At 49.4% G+C, this 18,741-nt stretch overlaps 1 protein-coding gene across 4 annotated transcripts in view; it reads left to right on the forward strand.

Moving 5' to 3' along the window:
• The window catches only part of CUX1 (cut-like homeobox 1), a 313,834-nt gene that overhangs the window by 187,617 nt on the left and 107,476 nt on the right, over positions 1 to 18,741 (forward strand). For all 4 annotated transcript variants that reach the window (XM_012729010.1, XM_012729011.1, XM_012729012.1 and 1 more), the window contains exons 6-8: positions 609 to 732; positions 4,014 to 4,090; positions 5,382 to 5,448. In XM_012729010.1, the coding sequence (XP_012584464.1) occupies positions 609 to 732; positions 4,014 to 4,090; positions 5,382 to 5,448 (268 nt within the window). The remainder of the gene's footprint in view (positions 1 to 608; positions 733 to 4,013; positions 4,091 to 5,381; positions 5,449 to 18,741) is intronic.

An 18,741-nucleotide genomic window follows, 5' to 3' on the forward strand; every position in this document is an offset into this window, starting at 1 on the left:
TATACTGAGTGCTGGCCACTGCAGGCTCCCCACCTTCTCTCCTGCTCACTCCCACTTGTGGTGCTCTCCAAGCTGTAACCTGGTGGAGGAACTCTTGGCCCCTGAGCTCCAGGATGGGCGCCTTCCAGCCGAGGCCTCCTGTGACACTGCCTACAGTAGGGGGAGCTGTAGTGACCCCAATTCTTCTAGAAACTGTGCCCAGAATATGAGCAACTATGAGCTGCTTTCTCTGTAAGAAAGTACTTAAACCCACACTAAAACTTTATTAATCTTCCCTCAGTAGGGGACTAATTTAAGACCCATCGATAAGATGATATTATATTTTGCCATTGATCCCCCCCCTTTTTTTTTTAAAGCTGTCTTAGAGAAAACCATAGCTCTGCTTCCCAGCAAAACCCATTGATCCCCCTCAACCTGAACGTTTAAAGTTCAATTTAACATTTAGGGAGTAAAAGGTCTCCAAAGGGACTCATAACCATTGATTTTGTGTCAGAGTCGAAGAGCTAAAGTTTAAAACAGACCGATCCTACCAGGTTTCGAAAGCCTTGTATATATAGCCATGTGAAATTGTGCTGCTCTTACTGTCTTTTATTTTTTTCTTTCCGCAGAGGTTACGATAAAAGCACTTAAAGAGAAAATCCGAGAATATGAACAGACTCTGAAGAACCAAGCTGAGACCATAGCTCTCGAAAAGGAACAAAAGTTACAAAATGATTTTGCAGAAAAGGAGAGGTGCGTGTGTGTTGGGGTTTGCACTTCCTGGCTAACGTTTTACCTTAAACTTCGCTTTACAAGATAGTTTTTAAAAATGTACCTGTGAAATAAGCCCAAGGCTCTAAACCAGAATCCTAGGGGGACTGTTTTGTCTGGAAAACAAAGGTGTTGCTCACTCTGCGGTTTGGGAGATGACCGCGAGCGGACTGCGGTCAGGCGGCCCTGGGGGTGTGCATCCAGACCTCACATGTCCGAGGGGTGCACGCAGGCCCAGGTGGGCTCGCGGCAAGCTGAGATGAAAGGAGAAGAGGAGGCCTCCAGGGAAGCCTGGGACACACACTGACCTGCAGCCACCTCCTTGAGGGAATTATGCTGCTTGACCTCACGCACGCATGCATGCAGCCTTCAGGGGTTTCAGCTTGGGTCTCTCTATCGGCACTTTGCACGGTTTCCTAGATCAAGGACTTGACATCAGTGATATATGTTACTGCACCATCCAGTTTTAGTTTTCTGATGGCCTACTTCACATGGAACTTGCATGTGATGATTTAATGAAACTTGGATGTCTTGTAAACAAATCTATGAAGACTAGTCAGTTAAGTGGTTAAAAATGAGTTTTTTTTAGAACCATGGTAATATTAGGATTTTAAACTTTAACCCCATCATGAAGAAATGTGTGACTCCATTAACAAGAGGTTCTTAATGTATGGTCACGGGTAAGAGGCCAGGCTGATGGTGGCTTGGGATTTTGCTCTGTTTCCTGTTGACCTCTAGTGCAGCTACTCTGACTTCCATGAGGGGGCTCCATGAAGCACTCAGGTAAGTGTGAGGCCTCTCGAATGCCGTTAGGCTGGCTTCAGGCAGGCAAGTATACTGACTCTGCTTACCTAGTGCCCACTGTTTTGGCCAAGCCTCTCTGAAGGCCTGTTCACTGACTACCCACATCAGACCTGCAGAGCAGATGGTCCTGCTTTACAGACGGAGAAGCCGGGCCTCAGAGTGGGGCCCAACCCAGCCAGCACTGCAGTCCTGGCTTCCTCGTGTGCAGACATGGCCTCCTGAGGGCCTCACTTTGTAGCCAAGGCCAAGCTGCACCGCTGAGGGGACCCACCCTGGACGGAGAGTGGCAGGGCTCAGCGCCAGGGCAGAAGTGAGTGACACAGGGCCTTGGCTCTCTGAAAGAGGGAAGCCATACCCCAGGAGGTATGGGCTTGGTCCCAAACGTTCCTCCCAGGAATGCACTTTAAGCCCAAGGAGATTTCTGGGGATGTTATTGAGAATGGGGGAGGCAGAGATGCAAGCGATCAGAATGCCCTGCCGGTGAGAAATGGGGGGATAAAGTATGGGCCACCCTTAACCGGGGCAGTGTGCAGCCCCTAAGGTAATAGTTACATAAAATTCACAATTACATGGGAGATGTGTCCCGCGTGATATGAAGTGAAAAGTGCTTGATTCAAAATAATATACAGTGTGATTACATCTGCAGAGTGCAAACTTACTGGATTACAAAATTGTGAAAACAAAATCATGTGATGTCTCACATTAGGTAAAAGAATTAGCTGCATTAAAAGATTTGAGAACTGACTGACCATTGGGGGTGGGATATAAAGCTAGATCTTTACCCTCAAGAAACTGAGATGAATCTGGGATTCAAATACTAATGATCATATCTTACACATCCTGGAAGACTTGGGGGCAAATACCTTGTTTTTAATACTTTTGGAGTGGAACATCCATCTAAGCAGAAAAGAAAGTTTATATGACTACCCAAAATTTAAAATAGATTTTTGTAAACAAGTAACAATAAGCAAAGTGTTTAAAGCATGAGCAAACCAGGAATAAAGAAAAAGGGCTGGTTTTCTTTGTATACAAAGAGCTCTTAGAAGTTAATAAGAAAAAAAAAATGAATCTATAAAAAGATGAGTAAAGGCAAGAAGGCAGACAGTTCATATGCAGAGAAATGCTCAGCTTTACTCAGCAGTAAAATTGAGTCTAATTTTACCCAGTGTTGGCAGTATGTAGGAAAACACTCACATGTTGTTGGCAAGAGTTGAAGTTGCTGAGGTTTTGGGGGGAAGCTTTTCAATATCTCTCAAAACAGAACAAAAAAATGCACATACCCTTTGACCCCTGTAATTCCTCTCTTAGTATTTTACCCGACAGATTGGCTCACGAAACGATGCACCAATATATATCACTGGAAAATTGTTTAGTAGAAAGAAACTATAGCCAATGCAGACATCCTTAGAGGCTTGATTAAGTTAATTATTTGCTGGGGTTGAGGAAGAGCTGTGCATATGCTGGAGTAGAGTTCCCAGGGTGTGGAGATCAGTGGAAAGCAGCTACAGAAGGCCACCTGCACGTGAGCCCTGTGGACTGAAAGGAAGGGTTTACTAGAAGGACTGAACTTAACTGTAGCCTGTTGCACTGTGTTTCTGTACGTACTGAAAGAGCTGCGTCTGGAGAGTATATCTCTACTCTGATGAAAGAAGAGGACTTTTTCCCCTTCCATGCTCTTGTAATATTTGTGGGTATTTTTTTCTTTTAAAACTCAGACCATATTTTAGTTTTATCATTGAATGTTTGAAAATGAAAGCAGTCTTTCTCCATAGGTGATAGAAATTTGGGTGAATTACGAAGTGTAATTTCTACTTCGCTGTATTGCCAGGTTTGTTATTATGAGAACATGTGTTATATTCATATGTTATAAAAATAATAAACTTATTTTTAGAGATTTTCTGCAGATTAGGAAAAAGGAATGCTATTTATTGACCAGGGAATTCATCTGGAGATCATGGGAAATACAAATATGTGGAATGTGGTTTCCAACATTCAGAATTTCCCCATTAGGTACTGCAGCCGAATTTGCATTCCATTATAACAGAAATGGAACAGCTGTCACATCTATTTAGTACATCCTTTATTCCAACAAATTCCTTCATTGTGTCAGCAAAATGTAAATGTATCATTCTTCTCTGGCTGGCTTCAGGAAACAATGAGTACATGACGATTTTTTTTTTTTTTTAAATATCTGGCATTTCAAGAACAAGTTACATTTAGGATTACCTTCCATATCAACTACCACAGTCAAGTCCTACAGGATGCACCTTCACGTTACGTAACATGGGTGCAGGACCGGGTGTTAAAGGTCCCCAGGCAGGTTCCCTGGTGTTACAAGTGACGACCCGATCGCTGGCTGCCCGGGTTACAGTGAGGGTCACGGCTGTTTCAGTTCCAAAACACACAAGATATTTAAACTGGTAAACAAGATGACCAATTTGGCTTGCTTTTCTTTGCAGAAAGCTGCAAGAGACACAGATGTCTACCACCTCAAAGCTGGAGGAAGCGGAACACAAAGTTCAAACTCTGCAAACAGGTGTGATGTTCTTCCTCCCAGTCAAGTCAGCGCGGGAAGGAGTAAAATGGGGGAGGCTCAGGTTCAAATCCCTGGTTCCCCCAGGTCCTCTCTGACACCTGTTGCCTTGCCCTGTTGAGCCCCAAGGAGCTGAAGAGAACCCACGCTCCAGAGCACCTCAGAGAGCCCCCATCTCCGTTCATTAGTCACCCACACGGAGTTGTCAATGCTGAGGTGGGAGGAACTGAACTGCATTTCCATCCCTTCCACAAGCCGTCCTTTCTTCCAGCAAACCCGTCTAAATCACCAAACTGTCAAGGACTGACATTTCATTTGGAACAATAATAGGGGGAATAAAAATTATTTCCACCCTGAGAGAAGTTAAAGAGAACAGTAAGAACAGACCTTTGAATTTTAAAAGACACAAAAAATGGTTATACTAAAGTTTTTGTTTCTTTAAACATTTTTTTCCCCTGAAAAGGAAACAACACTACATATTTAATTTAAATGTGGAGCAAAAACATCACAATCCAAGTTAAAACCCAGAGGATGGAGCAGGGGGAAATAATCACAACAAATTTACAGACAAATGAATAATAGAAGCACCTCCTCCAGCTCAGTAAAAAGAGATCAGCAGTCCAGTAAAACAGTGAGCTAAGGAGGTGAACAGGCAGTTTGCAGAAGAAATGCACATGGCTAATATACATTTGAAAAAAAAAAATGTTAGCAGTTTTTAACAGTGAGACGCTAATTAAATCAGTGAAAGATTGTTTTGCCTGTCAGACTGTCAAAAAAATTTTTTTAATTGATAGTGGAGAGCCATAGGAAAGCAGTCACACTCACTGGGCTGATGGGAGGGGGCGGCCGCTGGGGAGGCTCGCTGCGGCATTGCTCTGAAGGTGGGGTCTGCACCCCGCTGCCAGCACCTCCCCCGGGGAGTGTCGCTCGTCCCTGGCAGGCGACGCGCTCACACCGGGCCGGGGCACTGTCCTGTGTCCTGACGTGGCCACGCTGTACTGCTAAGGGAAAGGACACATCTCAGAAAACAGCATCACCCCGTGCGGGGTGGTGAAAATGTAGGTGTATGTGCCGCAATTATGGAAATTGTTTCTAAAACAGTAAAGTTTACAGAGCTGGAATTTAAAGCAGGAAGTCTGCGTGCCAGGCCATCCACAGTGGCCGCCTCGGGAGGTGCAAGGGACAAGGTGGTGGCAGTGAGGGGGTGGACTTTCTGTCTCTGAAGCGGCAGCGTGTTGCTTGCATTTCCCTTTTCTAATTTAATCTAACCGGTACCTTATCTTATGCATTTCAGCCCTGGAAAAAACTCGAACAGAATTATTTGACCTGAAAACCAAATATGATGAAGAAATTACTGCCAAGTAAGTGCTCCCTGGCCTCCGCCGGCTGCTCGCCTCAGCCCACTCGCTCGTCTCACTAGTCCGTTCCGCTGTCCTGACCCACCGTCCTGTCTCTCGGCTTGGCACACCAGTGGTTCGGGGCTTAGAAGGTGCCTCAGAACTCTGCGCTGCTGAGAGCGTGGGGTCCTTGCCATAAGTCGCTGGCGTTGGTTTGACACCCGTGACGGGCCCCAAATCCTAGCGCACTCAGAGCGGGCCTTCCAACGCAAGCATTTTCCCTAAATCATTCTGGGATCTGGGCAACCCTGCTCAACCCTGGTCAACGCTGTGCCTTCCTCTAAGAAAGCTTAGAGGAGAGTTGGCGTCCGGCGGTGTGATCAACGGGAAGCTTTGTGGGTCTGCGCCGATGGCACCTCCTCTTACCTGCGTCTGAGTCCTTCGCCACACGCAGGCAAGGATTTGCTCCGTCACCCTCTACAGCGCTGGGCGGATCCCGGGCTTGGGGCAAATGTGCAGATTTGGGTGGGTCTCCCACACAGGGGCTCAGCGGGTGGAAACCAGCCTTCCCTCTCCCCTGAACACCAGAAAGGAAGGAGTGAGAGTGACGTTGGCATAAATCAAGAAAGAGGAAGGCGTGACAGCTTGTCACGCCACCAGGCCTTGCCCTGCGCTGGCGCCTGCTGGGGGCCACACATACACAGCCAGGGCCCCGGAGCCCGTCAGGTCTCGGCCTCCAGTAAGAAAGATCTCCTGCTGTGCCCTCGGGCCTCGGGGCGCCATGAGAAGGGGTATCTCTGGACAGTGCTCCCTCCTCCTCGGGCCCTGTTCAGTGTGGAGTGCCGGTACTCAGGTCGGTCTGCCTCAGCACACTTGCCCTGGCCGTTGAGGCTGCTGCTGTGCCGGCTGCTCTCCAGGCCCGGGTGGGGTGCATGGGCTCTTGACCTTTGCTCCAGTTCATGGAACAACTGGAGGCCTTGAGCCCAGCTCTCCCAGGCCTGGTGGTCAGAACCAGTTCTGCTCTTGAGCTCAGAACTTCTACCCAGAGACCAAAATATCCTCGTCAGTCTTGGCAACCCTGACCGACCTGCTGGCATGTCTAATCCCAGTGGAAACAGCCAGATCATTTTACCCTCTCTTCTCAGTGTGCTGATGTGTGACTTTAGGTGAGGCAGCTGGTTCTACAGTACGGTAGCATGACAACTTCACTTTGCAAACCGGAGGCTCTGATTCCTTAGCCCGGGGCACGCTGTAGGAGGGCTGTAGGTGTGTGGATCCGCCCTCCCCTGTGAGCCACCACCCCACCCCCAGCCTACCCCCCAAAGATGTAACTCCACAGTAGCCACACCAGCAGCTGCCACCGAGACCCAGAGGGTCGGTACCTGACCGGCCTTCTGCTGGCCTCTCGTCCTCATTGCTCCTTCTGTCTGGACTTAATTCTACTGAGTAGATTGATTTTTCTCAGTAAATTTAAAAAAAAAAAATTTTTTTTAATTAGATTAATTGGATACATAGCTCTAGCCATAGTTGGTGGCATTTCTATTCTACAGTAGTTTGTTCTGTGGACATTCCATCACCCTCGCCACTGACTTCATGACAGGATTCATAGGACCTTGGTGGGGATTTATTTGGCTACTAGTTTCCGTTATTTTGTTGAGCCGCATCTCTTTTAAAAAAACACAGACACATCTTCTGTATCTAGAATTAACCAAAATTTACTATACTATGCACTCACCAAAAAAACAAAAACAACAAAAAAAAAACCAACACCCGATGGTGCAAGCAGCCAGCCTCTGAGCCCTGCACAGCCAGTGTTTGCCAGACTGGCTTTCTGGGGCCGCAGAAATCAGTCTGGTGAGTGGCAGCCACCTGGTTGGGAAAAGAATAAGAAAAGTCTCAGCACATAGTAAAGTTCACTTTTGTTTTGTGACACTTTTGATTATGTATATAAATCTAAAATATGAACATACAAGTATTGGGTCACAGTGTAAAATGTTGCTCTTCCTGTGGATTTCAATCAGAAACCACTTTGAAAGCCACAGCTCCGAGAATCTAAAAGCTCGCCCTCCCGAAGCCAGCCCCCCGTGCGCGCCCCACACCCCTTGGGGGTGCTGCTCAGCCACCGCCATGCCCTCGTCGGCGCAGAGAAGCTTCCTGATGACATGAGGCATATCCCAAAGCCGTCAGGACCGACAGCAGAGGCTGCCATTTGCCGCGCAGGGCCGCACACTCCCCTGACTGAGCGTCATCTCTCACGCGCTTGCTGGGTGGCTCGCTCGCTGTCTGGGATGGTACCGTCCACTCGTTTGTTTTGGCTTGGGGTTTAAAGAAGCAACACAGCAGTGAACCCCAACCTCAAAAGGACTTAATTCTCCTCTACACACAGGTTCCCATCTTCCCTACGTGGGAATTGGGTGCAGGGGAGATGATGGGGAGAGAGCAGGAGGGAGGGGGGCGCCCCGGCCAGACCCCAAGCCAGGCCGACCTGGGGATGACACAGCCAGGACACCACTTGACAATGAGCAGCCCCCAGGTCCTCATGCTCCCTGGGGTGGGACAGAGGTGGCTCTGGAGGTGGCGATGATGGTTTTAAGTCTTTACCATGTTTCCAGCGACTGTTTATAGATAGGCTGACTCCTGGTCTGTCCTCTGTCTTTTATAAGAACATTAGCTCTTGGGACAGTCTCCTGAATCAGCAGCATCGCCCAGGAGAACTCCTCACCCTGGACCACTCCCAGACTGTCAGCCCACTGGGCTCTGGTGGGGAGGGGCGGTTACTGGTGTGACTCAGTGAGAAACTTTCCTGGACTCACAGGTTCTGTCATATCAGAGAGCCCTCAACATTCCTCTCTCCCCACCCCCAATCCACAAGAGAAGGAGGTTCTCTAGTCTCCGTGAGGAGTCGGGAGGTGGGGGGCAGCAGTGGGTGTGTATGAGCACAGGTCCATTGGAGAATTCAGTAGACGTCCCTAGAGCCCTCCTCTGTGCCTTGTCCTGTGATGGGTTCTGGAGAGCCAGATAAAGGGGCCGTTCCAACCCTGCGTGGTCACTGCTGGACAGAGAGGACAGGGCCCTGTGCCAGGAGGCCGCACAGACCCTCTCCCCTGTCAGTCAGGGTCCCCCAAACAAGGAGAATCAGTAGAGGGCGCAGGGTTGGGACCATTTGCCAGGCGGGGCACTCACCCTGGCCATTCTTCACCGCACACAGGTCGAGGGGCTGGTAGGAGCAGCTGGAACTGGGGTTGGGGTCTCCAGCAGCCTTCCTGCCCACCCCACCGGTGGAATGAAAGGAAGGAGTTGTCAAGGGGCTTTCACTTGAGGCTGAAAGATGAGCTCAGGTGAGGGTTGCAGGAGGCCAGAGGTGTGTCGTTTGTGAAAACACAGGGTTGATGTGCCAGAGGACCACCCAGAAGTTCCAGATGCTTCCCCGTAGGGGCAGGTGGGCATGGTGGGCGCGTAGGGGATAGACCTCTGCTCGGCAGGGACCGGGCATTTCCCCAGTCAGAATGGACTGAATGCTAACAAAAGGGCCTGCGGCAGAACACTTACTGTAAATAGTTCCCCGAGAAAGTAATCCACAAAAAATGTAGAGAATGGACTGAGATAATAATTGCTACTTTCTTTTAACTTTGGAAGCAATTGCTTCAGTCTCAGAGATCCCAAATGTAGCTTCCCCCTCCGCATTCCTCACCCCTTTTATTTTCTGGGAAAGGTTTGTCACTTTACCATCTGTTTCAGGCCCAACCTACATATATTTTGTTAGACATTTTTGTTAATACATGTGAGCATAAACCCACCAGGGGCAAATCTTTCCACTAATGGTCTTAAAACATTTCAGAACAATTTATTTTATGTTTTTGAAGGGGGGGCAGTTCTTAAATATCTGTTGACAGAAAGCATCATTAAGGGCATGGGGAGGCATAGTGGAATGTGGGCTAGAGAAGACAGATCTGGTGGGGTGACTGGGGCCCCACTGCTCACTGCCTGTGTGACCTGGGATAAGCTCACTGCTGTCCCTGTCTCACTTTTCTTTCCTGTACAGCAGGCATGGCAGTAGTCGAGACGCAGGGTGCTTGGGAAGGGCAGAGAGAAGCTGAGTGTGGCCGTGGCCGCTGTCACTAAAGAGCTGTGAACTGTTTTAGTGTCAACAAATAGATGTTCGCAGTAGGGCCTGGTGTGCTGCGTTTATGAAATTAGCTGGCCTTGGGGAAGGCTGACCTGCAGGCCCTCACTCCCCCATGAGATTTGAAGAGCACATGTTGCCTCTGCCTCTTTGTCTCTGGGACACGTCACCCCATTTTGGAAAGAAGCAGGCTGAAGGCATGTAACGAGCCCCTGGTTTATTGCGCATAGTCACCGGCCTGCGTCAGCTGGGACAGCGCAGGCTGCCTGTGACGGGGCGGCAGCAGTGAAGTTTTCCATGTGTAGGCTTGAAGCAAAGTGTAATTAGCCTTTATGTGCAGAACAAGGACCCATTGATGAATACAGCTGGTCTTTGTTTTGTCCTGTCATTGAGAGTGGGAGGTAAAAGTGTTCTTCTTCATGTTTATTAATGCAAGATTCCTTAGACAAATGGCAAGCACAGTTTAATATTTGTTGGAACATGGTGGTGGGGGGGTTGTTGTGTAAGAGCATTGCAGGGTTTCGGAATAGAACCATTTTTGGGTTAAATAAATGAATTATTTCTCTGGCTTTTTTTTTTTTTTCTTTCTTTTTTAAATGCCTCCTCTTCAGATGGTCCCCCATGTAGCGACCGCCCCTCAGTAAACAGAATGTAGCCCCCTGAGTGGCTCTGACTTGGAGAGTCCAGCAAAGCAGAGTGGTGTCCATTCTCAGACTTGAGTGGCTCTTGGGTGACCTTGGAGGCGCGCTGACTGCTCGTGGCCTGCAGAAGCCAGCCCTAGCCCGGAGGCTCCCTGTCTCTCGGCACTGGTGGTCAGGACACCGGCGTTCTGGGCAAACTGGAGGAGTTCCCATGTTCGCTCAAATCCATGACCACCTCTTTGCTCTATCCCCCAGAACCCTGGTTGCAAAAGGAACTTCAGTTGTAACACATACATTCAGCTTATTACATTCCTCTTAACTTGCAGGCTGAGGCTCCGTGCCTCTGATGAAAGAAAATATTGAATTGCACTGAAATACTACATTTTTTATAGCTAGTGTTAGTCTTAGGAGATTTTGCACCTCCCAGACCTTTCCTGCCAGTAAAATTCATATTTCTTAAGCTTACTCATGTTGCAGTCCTTGCTATGTGCTTTTAAAAAGAACTGCATTGTATATGCCCATACTTATCCAGTAAATTACAAGAGAGACATTTATGAGGACGTTCACTTGGATTAATTTTAGAGTGTTTTCTTTATGTCCTGTATATTATCCATGTTTTATCACCAAATGCAATACACTCGGAGAAAACAGAAAACTTTCCCAAGTGAGCCTGGCTTAGGACTTGCTGTACTTGTTTAATGGACTCTGCACCCCACATCGTGGAGGTGATGATTCTGTTCCCAGCAACAATTGGGAGACCTAAGAATGATTAGAAAAGGTGAGGAGACCTGCTGAGGACACTGCACTCCCAGGGAGGGTAGCCGTGTGCTGTGTGTGGTGCCGGACTACGCCTGCCAGCCTTCCAGGGCGCTCTGGGCTGTTCCACACAGTTCCTTGCGTGTGTCTTGTTTATTCTTCAACAGTCAGTGAGGAAGCTTTTATTGTGCTCATTCTCAGGCCAGGAAAAGTCCCAGGAACATAGAGGCAGGCCCCAAATCTAGGCCCTTGGGGCTCAAACCCAGTGTTCTTCACACATCGCAAGAGCACTTTAAGGCCCACTTCTGCGGTTGCCTTCCGAAAGCAGTGTCCCTGTGTGGGTGCTGGCTAGGCGGGGTCTCGGCCCCCTCGGTCTGCCCGAGCTCAGCTACAGCAACCCAAGCAGACTGAGTTCTCTTTGTTATGCAGCGCTCCACATAAAAGGCTGAGGAGTGTAGCTAGGTAGAGCCCAGCTGAGGAAGCCCGTGAGTCACAGAACATCACTGAATTGTTTTGATAGCATTGGTAGACAAATTTTGCTTGCCCGGATTGGACTTGAAAAAACCAGCCTCAGCATCCTAAACTGATGTCTCTACTGTACCTTTAAGAATGTAAAATTTTCTACTTCCTGTCTTTTTGATGCATCATCAATTTCCAGTAGGGGCTGTAATTATCCCTGTTAGATTCACTTCCCTGAAAATAAAACAGCAGCTACTTTTATGGTTTGGAGGGATGGACTTGAATAAAGAACCTACTGTGTCTTAACCCCAAGTGGAAACCGAACAAGGCCCGGAAGGGACAGCCCTGTGTCTTTCCCGCAAAGGAGTCTAACCGTGCCTTCCTACACAAGCGTTTGCTTCATACCTGAGATGCAACGCCGAGGGGCCGAAAGGCCTCCTCGTGGCTTTTCTGCCAACTGCGGCTGCTGTGCCTCGTCTGAGAGTGGAGTTCTCTGCAGACCAGAGGGCTGCTTGGGAGGGGCTTCCTACATTCAGATCCGGGCCGATACCCTCGTGAGTGTCAGGGATTCATCACTTGTTCTACCAGCTCCAGATGGGTTTGGAAATGACAAGGCATCCGTGAAAATCAGCAGACTTTACTTCCGCTCAGTTAATCTTACTGCAGGCCAGCGTTAAAATGGCAGCCATTGTGTCAAGAGTGGGGCCACGGGAGAGGGGCAAGGGCATCGTAAATGCAAATGCACACACACCCGCTCATACGCCCCGTGCCCAGGTGCACACCCACCTGCACGCGTGTACACGGCATGTCTGTGAGTGCAGACAGTCAGCAGTCAGCCGCCCGCATCCTTGGAGAGGGTTTGGGAGAGGAACGTGGTGTTCATAGGCTGTCTTTGAATGTGAGATGCTTTTCACAATGTTTTTGAATTTGTAATGATCCTTGAGGTTTTCCTGATTCCCTAGACAGGTAGATCTTGGGGGAACTCACAGTTTGAAGCTAAAGGAAATGGGTAAGGGAATTTTGGAGCAAACATCAATTTGTGGAGACCACAGCTCATCGGGTGACTGTGGCATGGGTATCCTAGCGAACACCTTCCTGCCTTCCACGTTGCAGTTGCAGATGGCACTGTGTGAACTGCAGCGAGACCGGTCCTCAGTCTCTGTGCTTGTTGGCATACTTGGTTACATCATCAACTTGCAGGACTTTTGCTGACTTCGCACATCAACACGAGCCTTCACGATGAGGACAGTGGGTCAGGGACAGCAGAGGTGGACAGCGTTAGGCATGTGTAGCCTGGGTCCTGACCAGTGAGGCTGTTGTCTTGTTGCTGTTCACTTCCAAGCAGAAAGCAGGCACCACTGACCCTTCAAAGTGTTTCAAGGAGGAAGAATTGGGCCCTCCCTGGTGCCGCAAGGGGTGAAGTCTCAGCATGATGAAGCACTGGGCAGCCACTGCGGCACAAGTTGATCCCCGGCCAAGGGAGCTGACCCACACACATGGCTCGGCAGACCTCACCTGTCCCGACCTCACCTGTCCCGCCCGCTGCTCCCCTCAGCAGTGCATTTCAGTGGCTCTGCCTGTTCTGCTCCCCACTCTGTCTCTGGTGGATCCTCTCGCCCCTGCACCTGTGGCCTGTACCCCAGCTCTTGTATGAATAAGTAAATAAATCTTTTTAAAAAGAAGGAAGAATTTAGAGGCCTAGCCTGGAACCTTCTGTTCCCAGAGAAATTCCTTCCAGCACAGCACCTTGCATTTCTGAATCCCCACCAGAGCCCCTGGCTGCTGCCTAGAGGGCCCGGCCACCGGGCTACCACCTCACAGCATGTCTCCTTTGCTTCAGAAGTGTTAAAGGAAGGCACATTAGACGGGAAATAGGAAGGCCTCACCTTCCATGGAATACTCTCAGATCTTAAAGACAAACTTCTCTTTTATATGGCATTTGTTACTATTTTTAAGATTGATTTATTCATGCAGAACAGGGGTCCAGGCCAGAGGCACAAGGGTGGTGAGAAGATTCACAGAGACAGAGCCGGGAGCAGAACAGGCAGGTCGACGAAGTACTCTGCTGAGGGGGGCAGCGGGCGGGTCAGGAGAGGTCAGGCATCCTGTGGGTCAGCTCCCTGGCGGGGATCGAACTCGCGCTGCAGCCGCTGCGGCTCACTTCCAGTGCTGCGCCTGACCGCTGCGCCGCCAGGGAGGCCGGCGCTTGTTACTTTTAGTCACACAAGTCATCGTACATTTTGTTTATCATGAAAATGTAGGAGATTCAAAAAGATTTTAAAAATAGTTCCCTTCTCATTACCCCACACAGTTTGCTAATAGTTTGGCCTATTTCCTTCCAGTCTTTCTTCTACACAGTGCTTTATTTTTTTTCTTTTATGTTTTCCAAGTGGCATCTGAGTGTTATGCAGTGTTCATCTCTAGGGCATTTTTTATTTGACATGTTGTAAATATTTCTTCCATGTCATTAACTCTTGTGCAGATGCACGATGCCTGCCGCATAGTGTTGTATCGAGTAAGAGTTACCACTTCCCTTTGTTTGGGAGCCTGATTGATTTATTACAGGGCGATCCTTGACTAATGGGTTTAACCTAGAAAGCCTGGTGAATTTGCTTGATCTTTCTGTGCCTTCACTTTCTGTCAGTGGCCCTGGCATCTCTGGGGGGGCTTGCCTCTGCCTTCCGTGGGTAAGAGAGCTTGACCTCCCAGGATTCCCCGAGGACCCTGGCACAGGCCCCAGCCCCAGACTACTGCTTTGTAACACTTAGATGTCCCAGCCTCCTCTGCTCAGTGGGCAGAGGAAGCTGCACTGGACCTCCAGCCAGGAGCCCCAAGTCTGACAACAGCAGATGACGTGGAATGACGGGCAGGGTGACCACTTCTCCGGTCCACTCCCAGTAGGGACCACACAGCTTGCTCACAGAGTAACCTTAAGGACAGGTGCTGTCCAGGACGTAGGGGGCAACAGCCAGTCTCAGCATCACTACAGGACACCCAATTTCTAACCCAGGCAGGCTTTAGCTTCCTCATAAGCGACTTGAAACTGGCCACCTAACGTGGCTGGCACAGCCTCTGCACGCACACCCTCCATAAACAGGGCTCTCACCCAGCTGCTGTCTGCGCAGCGCCCAGCCCTCCTGCACATTAAAAAATGCTGGTTTTCTTCCCACCCTTTCGTACCCCTTCATCTCCCACGTTGAACTTCTGACTGGCCACTGATGAGACCCACTTTGGGGTCCTCGTGCTGGAGCTGAGTGCGTTGTTCGTGTGGCATCTTCAGCGGGAGCCTGAATTCAGAATCTTAGCTGGGTGCTACTAACAGGGGGGCCAAAAACTCCCAGGTCAGACCACGCAGACCTATCAACACCACAGGCCCTGGAGGCTGCTGACCACGGGTCAGCCGTCTCCTGGAACTAGGTGCCACACGTGCGGACTCGTCTCCTAAAGTGAGAACAAGTCGTTCACCGTGTGGCCCCCTCCCAGCCATCCGGACAACCCAGAGTTCAGGAGAGAGCTGACTCCATCTGGCTTGGAGAATTTGGGGCTCTCTGGGCTGGTGTAAAACAAATCAAGAGAGGTGCCAAACATCTGGGCACCAGCAAGGATGTCCAGGCCCTTGTTCCGGGATATTGTGTGTGTGTTTTAACTTTTTTGAAACCAGCCTTAAGAATGAAAAGTTTCCTATTGGAAAGCGCAAGAGAGCTAGATAATTGAACTCATTGATTTCCTTCACGGCTTGTTTGCCCTTTCATTCTCTTCCTGAGGTGCTGTTTGTTGAGGAATGTCTCCAATTGCCAGAAAGACAGTGGGGTGTCTCATATTTCCCTGCCAGCTCTCCTTTCAGCCAGAGCTGAGTTCGGAGGCGAGCCTGCAATATGAATTTTTAATGCAGGACTTTATAGCATCACTCTTGCAGCCGGCCTGCATTGCTCTCCTGGGCTTTCAGATTTAATGCTCCGATGAGCAGAGCAAAGATGCAGGGCGTCGGCATCAGTGAGAATTAACCCCCACACGGCTGCACGCATGCCCTCCAGCCCCCCCAAAGGTGAACTTCAAGGAGTTGGGAGAAAAATACGTAGTTGTGGAGTGCTGGGAGCTTGGGGTGTTCTCAAAATCACCTGGAGCACAGAAATAGGATATTTTTGACGTTATATTGGACAGCACCTGTTTTTACCTTTTTGTTTACCTTTTAACTTGTACTGTTTTCACTTTGATACATTTCTGTGATCTACCTGCCCTTAGAAAAAGCTGGATAATTTGTAGAGTTTATAGAATGTAAAGGTTCTGGCAACTTTTCATGGAAAGCCCAAATATAATTAAAAATTTAGAATTAATCATTGATGACAGGAAAAGGACCAGTTGTGTTAAGCAGTAATTCTGAGTGCAGACTTACAGCTGGTTGATGTTTTGTTTTGTTTTTGTTTTTTCTCCTGGTAATATTTTATTTTTTGAAAGTTTCAAAATTGGAGGGGTGGGGAGAGATTGTAGGAAAAGTTATACATAAAAATTGCCTGCGTTTTAATAAATTAGAAAAGGAAGAAGTCTTTAGTTACTGGCCGGCATTGGCTGACTTGGTGCAAGGTACAGAGTTAGAGCTGAGCCCGCACAGAATAAAGCCAGGTGCTGAGAATATCGAACTGTTAAAGCCCAAACCCGTAAAAACACTAAGAAACTTTAGGTGGGTAGTTACAGGGCACCCCAATGTGAATTGGGTTGCCTGTCTGTGGGTCTTCACCCACGCGCTTACGATTCAGTCGTATTATGGACACACTCAAAAGGTTGAATAATGGATTTACTTATAAGGAGAAAGGTAAAAGAATAATCCAGGGAAAGAGGGAGAGAAACACAGGTTAACTAGGATGTCCTACCAGTTCTGCTGACTTGGACTGCACCCGCACGCTGAAAACCGATTGAGCGCCAAAAACGATCAGCTGCGAACCACCAGCTCCCCCCAGAGCCCACATGTCCGGTCTTATCCCAACCTGGCTGCTCAGCTCCGCCCTCACATCCCAGTGTGCTTCTTCTTGGTACTGATGGGATTTGGAGTTCCAGCATCTGGAGTAGGGGCGGAGTCCATGAAACCTGTAGCTGTTACAGGTACTTCTGTCATGTGGAAGTAGGAAAAAATTTTTTAATCATGATGCCCAGGTAGAAGTCATAAGGGAAAGTCACAGCTTTTTAGTGATAGGAAATACAGTACAAAAAAGTACTTGCACTGTGTCTGACAGAGAGCGTGTATGTGCGTAGAATTGCCTGCCAGGCCCTTACAGAGCAAAAGGAAAGCTTAATATCCCAATAGAAGAAAGACATTTTTCAGCTGCAACTAACTTGTATTTCAAACTCAGTGACCTCATTATCCCCAGGACTTCCTTCTTCCCCGCAGACAGCTTTCCTTCCATGTTTTCCGCTCCCAGACACACGTGGTCCTCCTTTGTCGCAGAGACAAGGGCCCTCCAGCCTCCCTCTTTTGCCCTCCTGTCCAGCCCACTTGCTTTCTACCTCCAGCCGAATTCAGCGCCCCTCCTCAGCCGGCCTGCCCCTCAGCCTCCGCGCCTCAGTGCCCTCCCGTTGAATCCCCCGTTGCCAGTTTCTCCCTGGTATCTATCCTTCAAGTGTCTGCTAAAAATATCTTGCTAAAGTATTAAAAACTGGTCCTATTAAAATCCGTCCTCACCATCCTGGCATGCTCTGGTCTCCCCTGGAAATCCCAGCAGAGGGCAAGGATGCCTTGAGAAGCAGCCTGCCTCCGTCCCCGCCCCCCAGCCCCTGCACCAAGTCTGCCCTCCCCGTGTGAGAGGGCGCACTGGCCTGTCCTGTTCCATGGTGACAAGTTGGCAGGGGGCCGTAGGGGGCAGGAGAGTCAGCAGTTTGGCCTGAAATCCACACATTCTTATTTCACCAACATCTGACTGCCAGGCAGCATTTCCTTCCTCTGCAAACTAAGTCAATAAACCAGAATCAGAGCCGCCCCGACCTTCGTGCGAGTGGAAATCACAGACACCCCCCGTCAGTTACCATTGTCACAGATCTGTCGGCTGTCGGCTATTGTTTAGGTTCGAAACATCAGTCGTTCTTCAAGCCGCCCCTGGACTCATTATGGGGTGCAGCAATAAAGAAGAACACTTGCTACGACAGTCACCCCCCCCCTTTATCTGAACTTGCACTTTCAGAGGTTTCGGTTACCTGCAGTCAACCACGATCTAAAAATATTATGTACAATAAGCTATTTTGAGAGAGGGGGAGAGGGGAGACCACAGTCACACAATTTTTATTCCGCATGCAGTTTTATTACTGTTGTTGGTCACTTACTATGCCTGACTTACAAGTTGACCTGGACCCTAGGCGTGCGCCGGCAGGAACAAGCATGGTATGTGTAGCCCCTGCAGTAACAGGCATCCACTGGGGTCTTGCAGGGAAGGGGGAACTACCAGAGATCACAAACTTGGGGTTACTTAAATATTGTAGTAACTACATTTCAAGATTATTGTTATCTTTAGTAAACTTGTGTGTTTAAAACCCCCCGGGAGACTGCCAGAGAGGCCCCTAGCACAAGAAGGGTCAGCGCCCACATCACACTTGGCAGTGTCAGAGGGCAGAGACTGGACCCCCTCATTCTTGCCCTAGCTCTTTGCACAGTACTTACCACATCACACGGGCTCTCAATAAGAGTGTGCTCGTGTGGTTTTCATGAAACCCAGCACGCAGCCCCGAGCTGCTGAGGCACCTGGTCACTGCCGACTGTGATTCCGGCCGGGCTCATGTGCCTTTTCCTCTAGGGTCAGTAGGTGCCTGCTGGCCTCTTTGTATCTGCACCTCTCTTACCTAGACACCTGCGTGAGGCAGCCCTGGCGCTGTAGGCCACAGGCATGGGCAGCCCGCTAAACCAGTGGGAAATACTGTCAGCCCGGGGTGGGGCCATCGTCGGAAAGTCTGTGGCTCATTTTACTAATGAATGGCAGCCACAGGTGTATTTTCGGTCTCAGCCAAGGGATTTTTCGCCTTTTTTAAAAGTGGAGGCAGGGCCACCCGTGTGCAGGGTGCTTGGCCCTTCGGTGGCGAGTCTGCGCAGTGCCTGCTGTGTGCCCGCGCTGCCTCCGGGGCCCAGGGCTCTCTCTGCCCTTGCCCTCGCCCCCGGAGGTTCAGCCGCCCCGGACTGTCAGTCCCATCTCTGCTGATGGCACCCGTGCCTGTGTTCTGGACCCCAGCTCCCCACCCCCCTCTTGTCCCAGCAGCTGTCCTGAATAAGCATGTCGAGTTCTGCTAGGACAGACCCAGCTCTCTCAACAAAACTGCACAAAGTGACCCTCTCGCCTCACAAGCAGGTCCTGACCCTCCCCA

This window comes from Condylura cristata, unplaced genomic scaffold (genome assembly GCF_000260355.1).
Source record: "Condylura cristata isolate star-nosed mole 26May11 unplaced genomic scaffold, ConCri1.0 scaffold00024, whole genome shotgun sequence".
Lineage (NCBI taxonomy): Eukaryota > Metazoa > Chordata > Mammalia > Eulipotyphla > Talpidae > Condylura > Condylura cristata.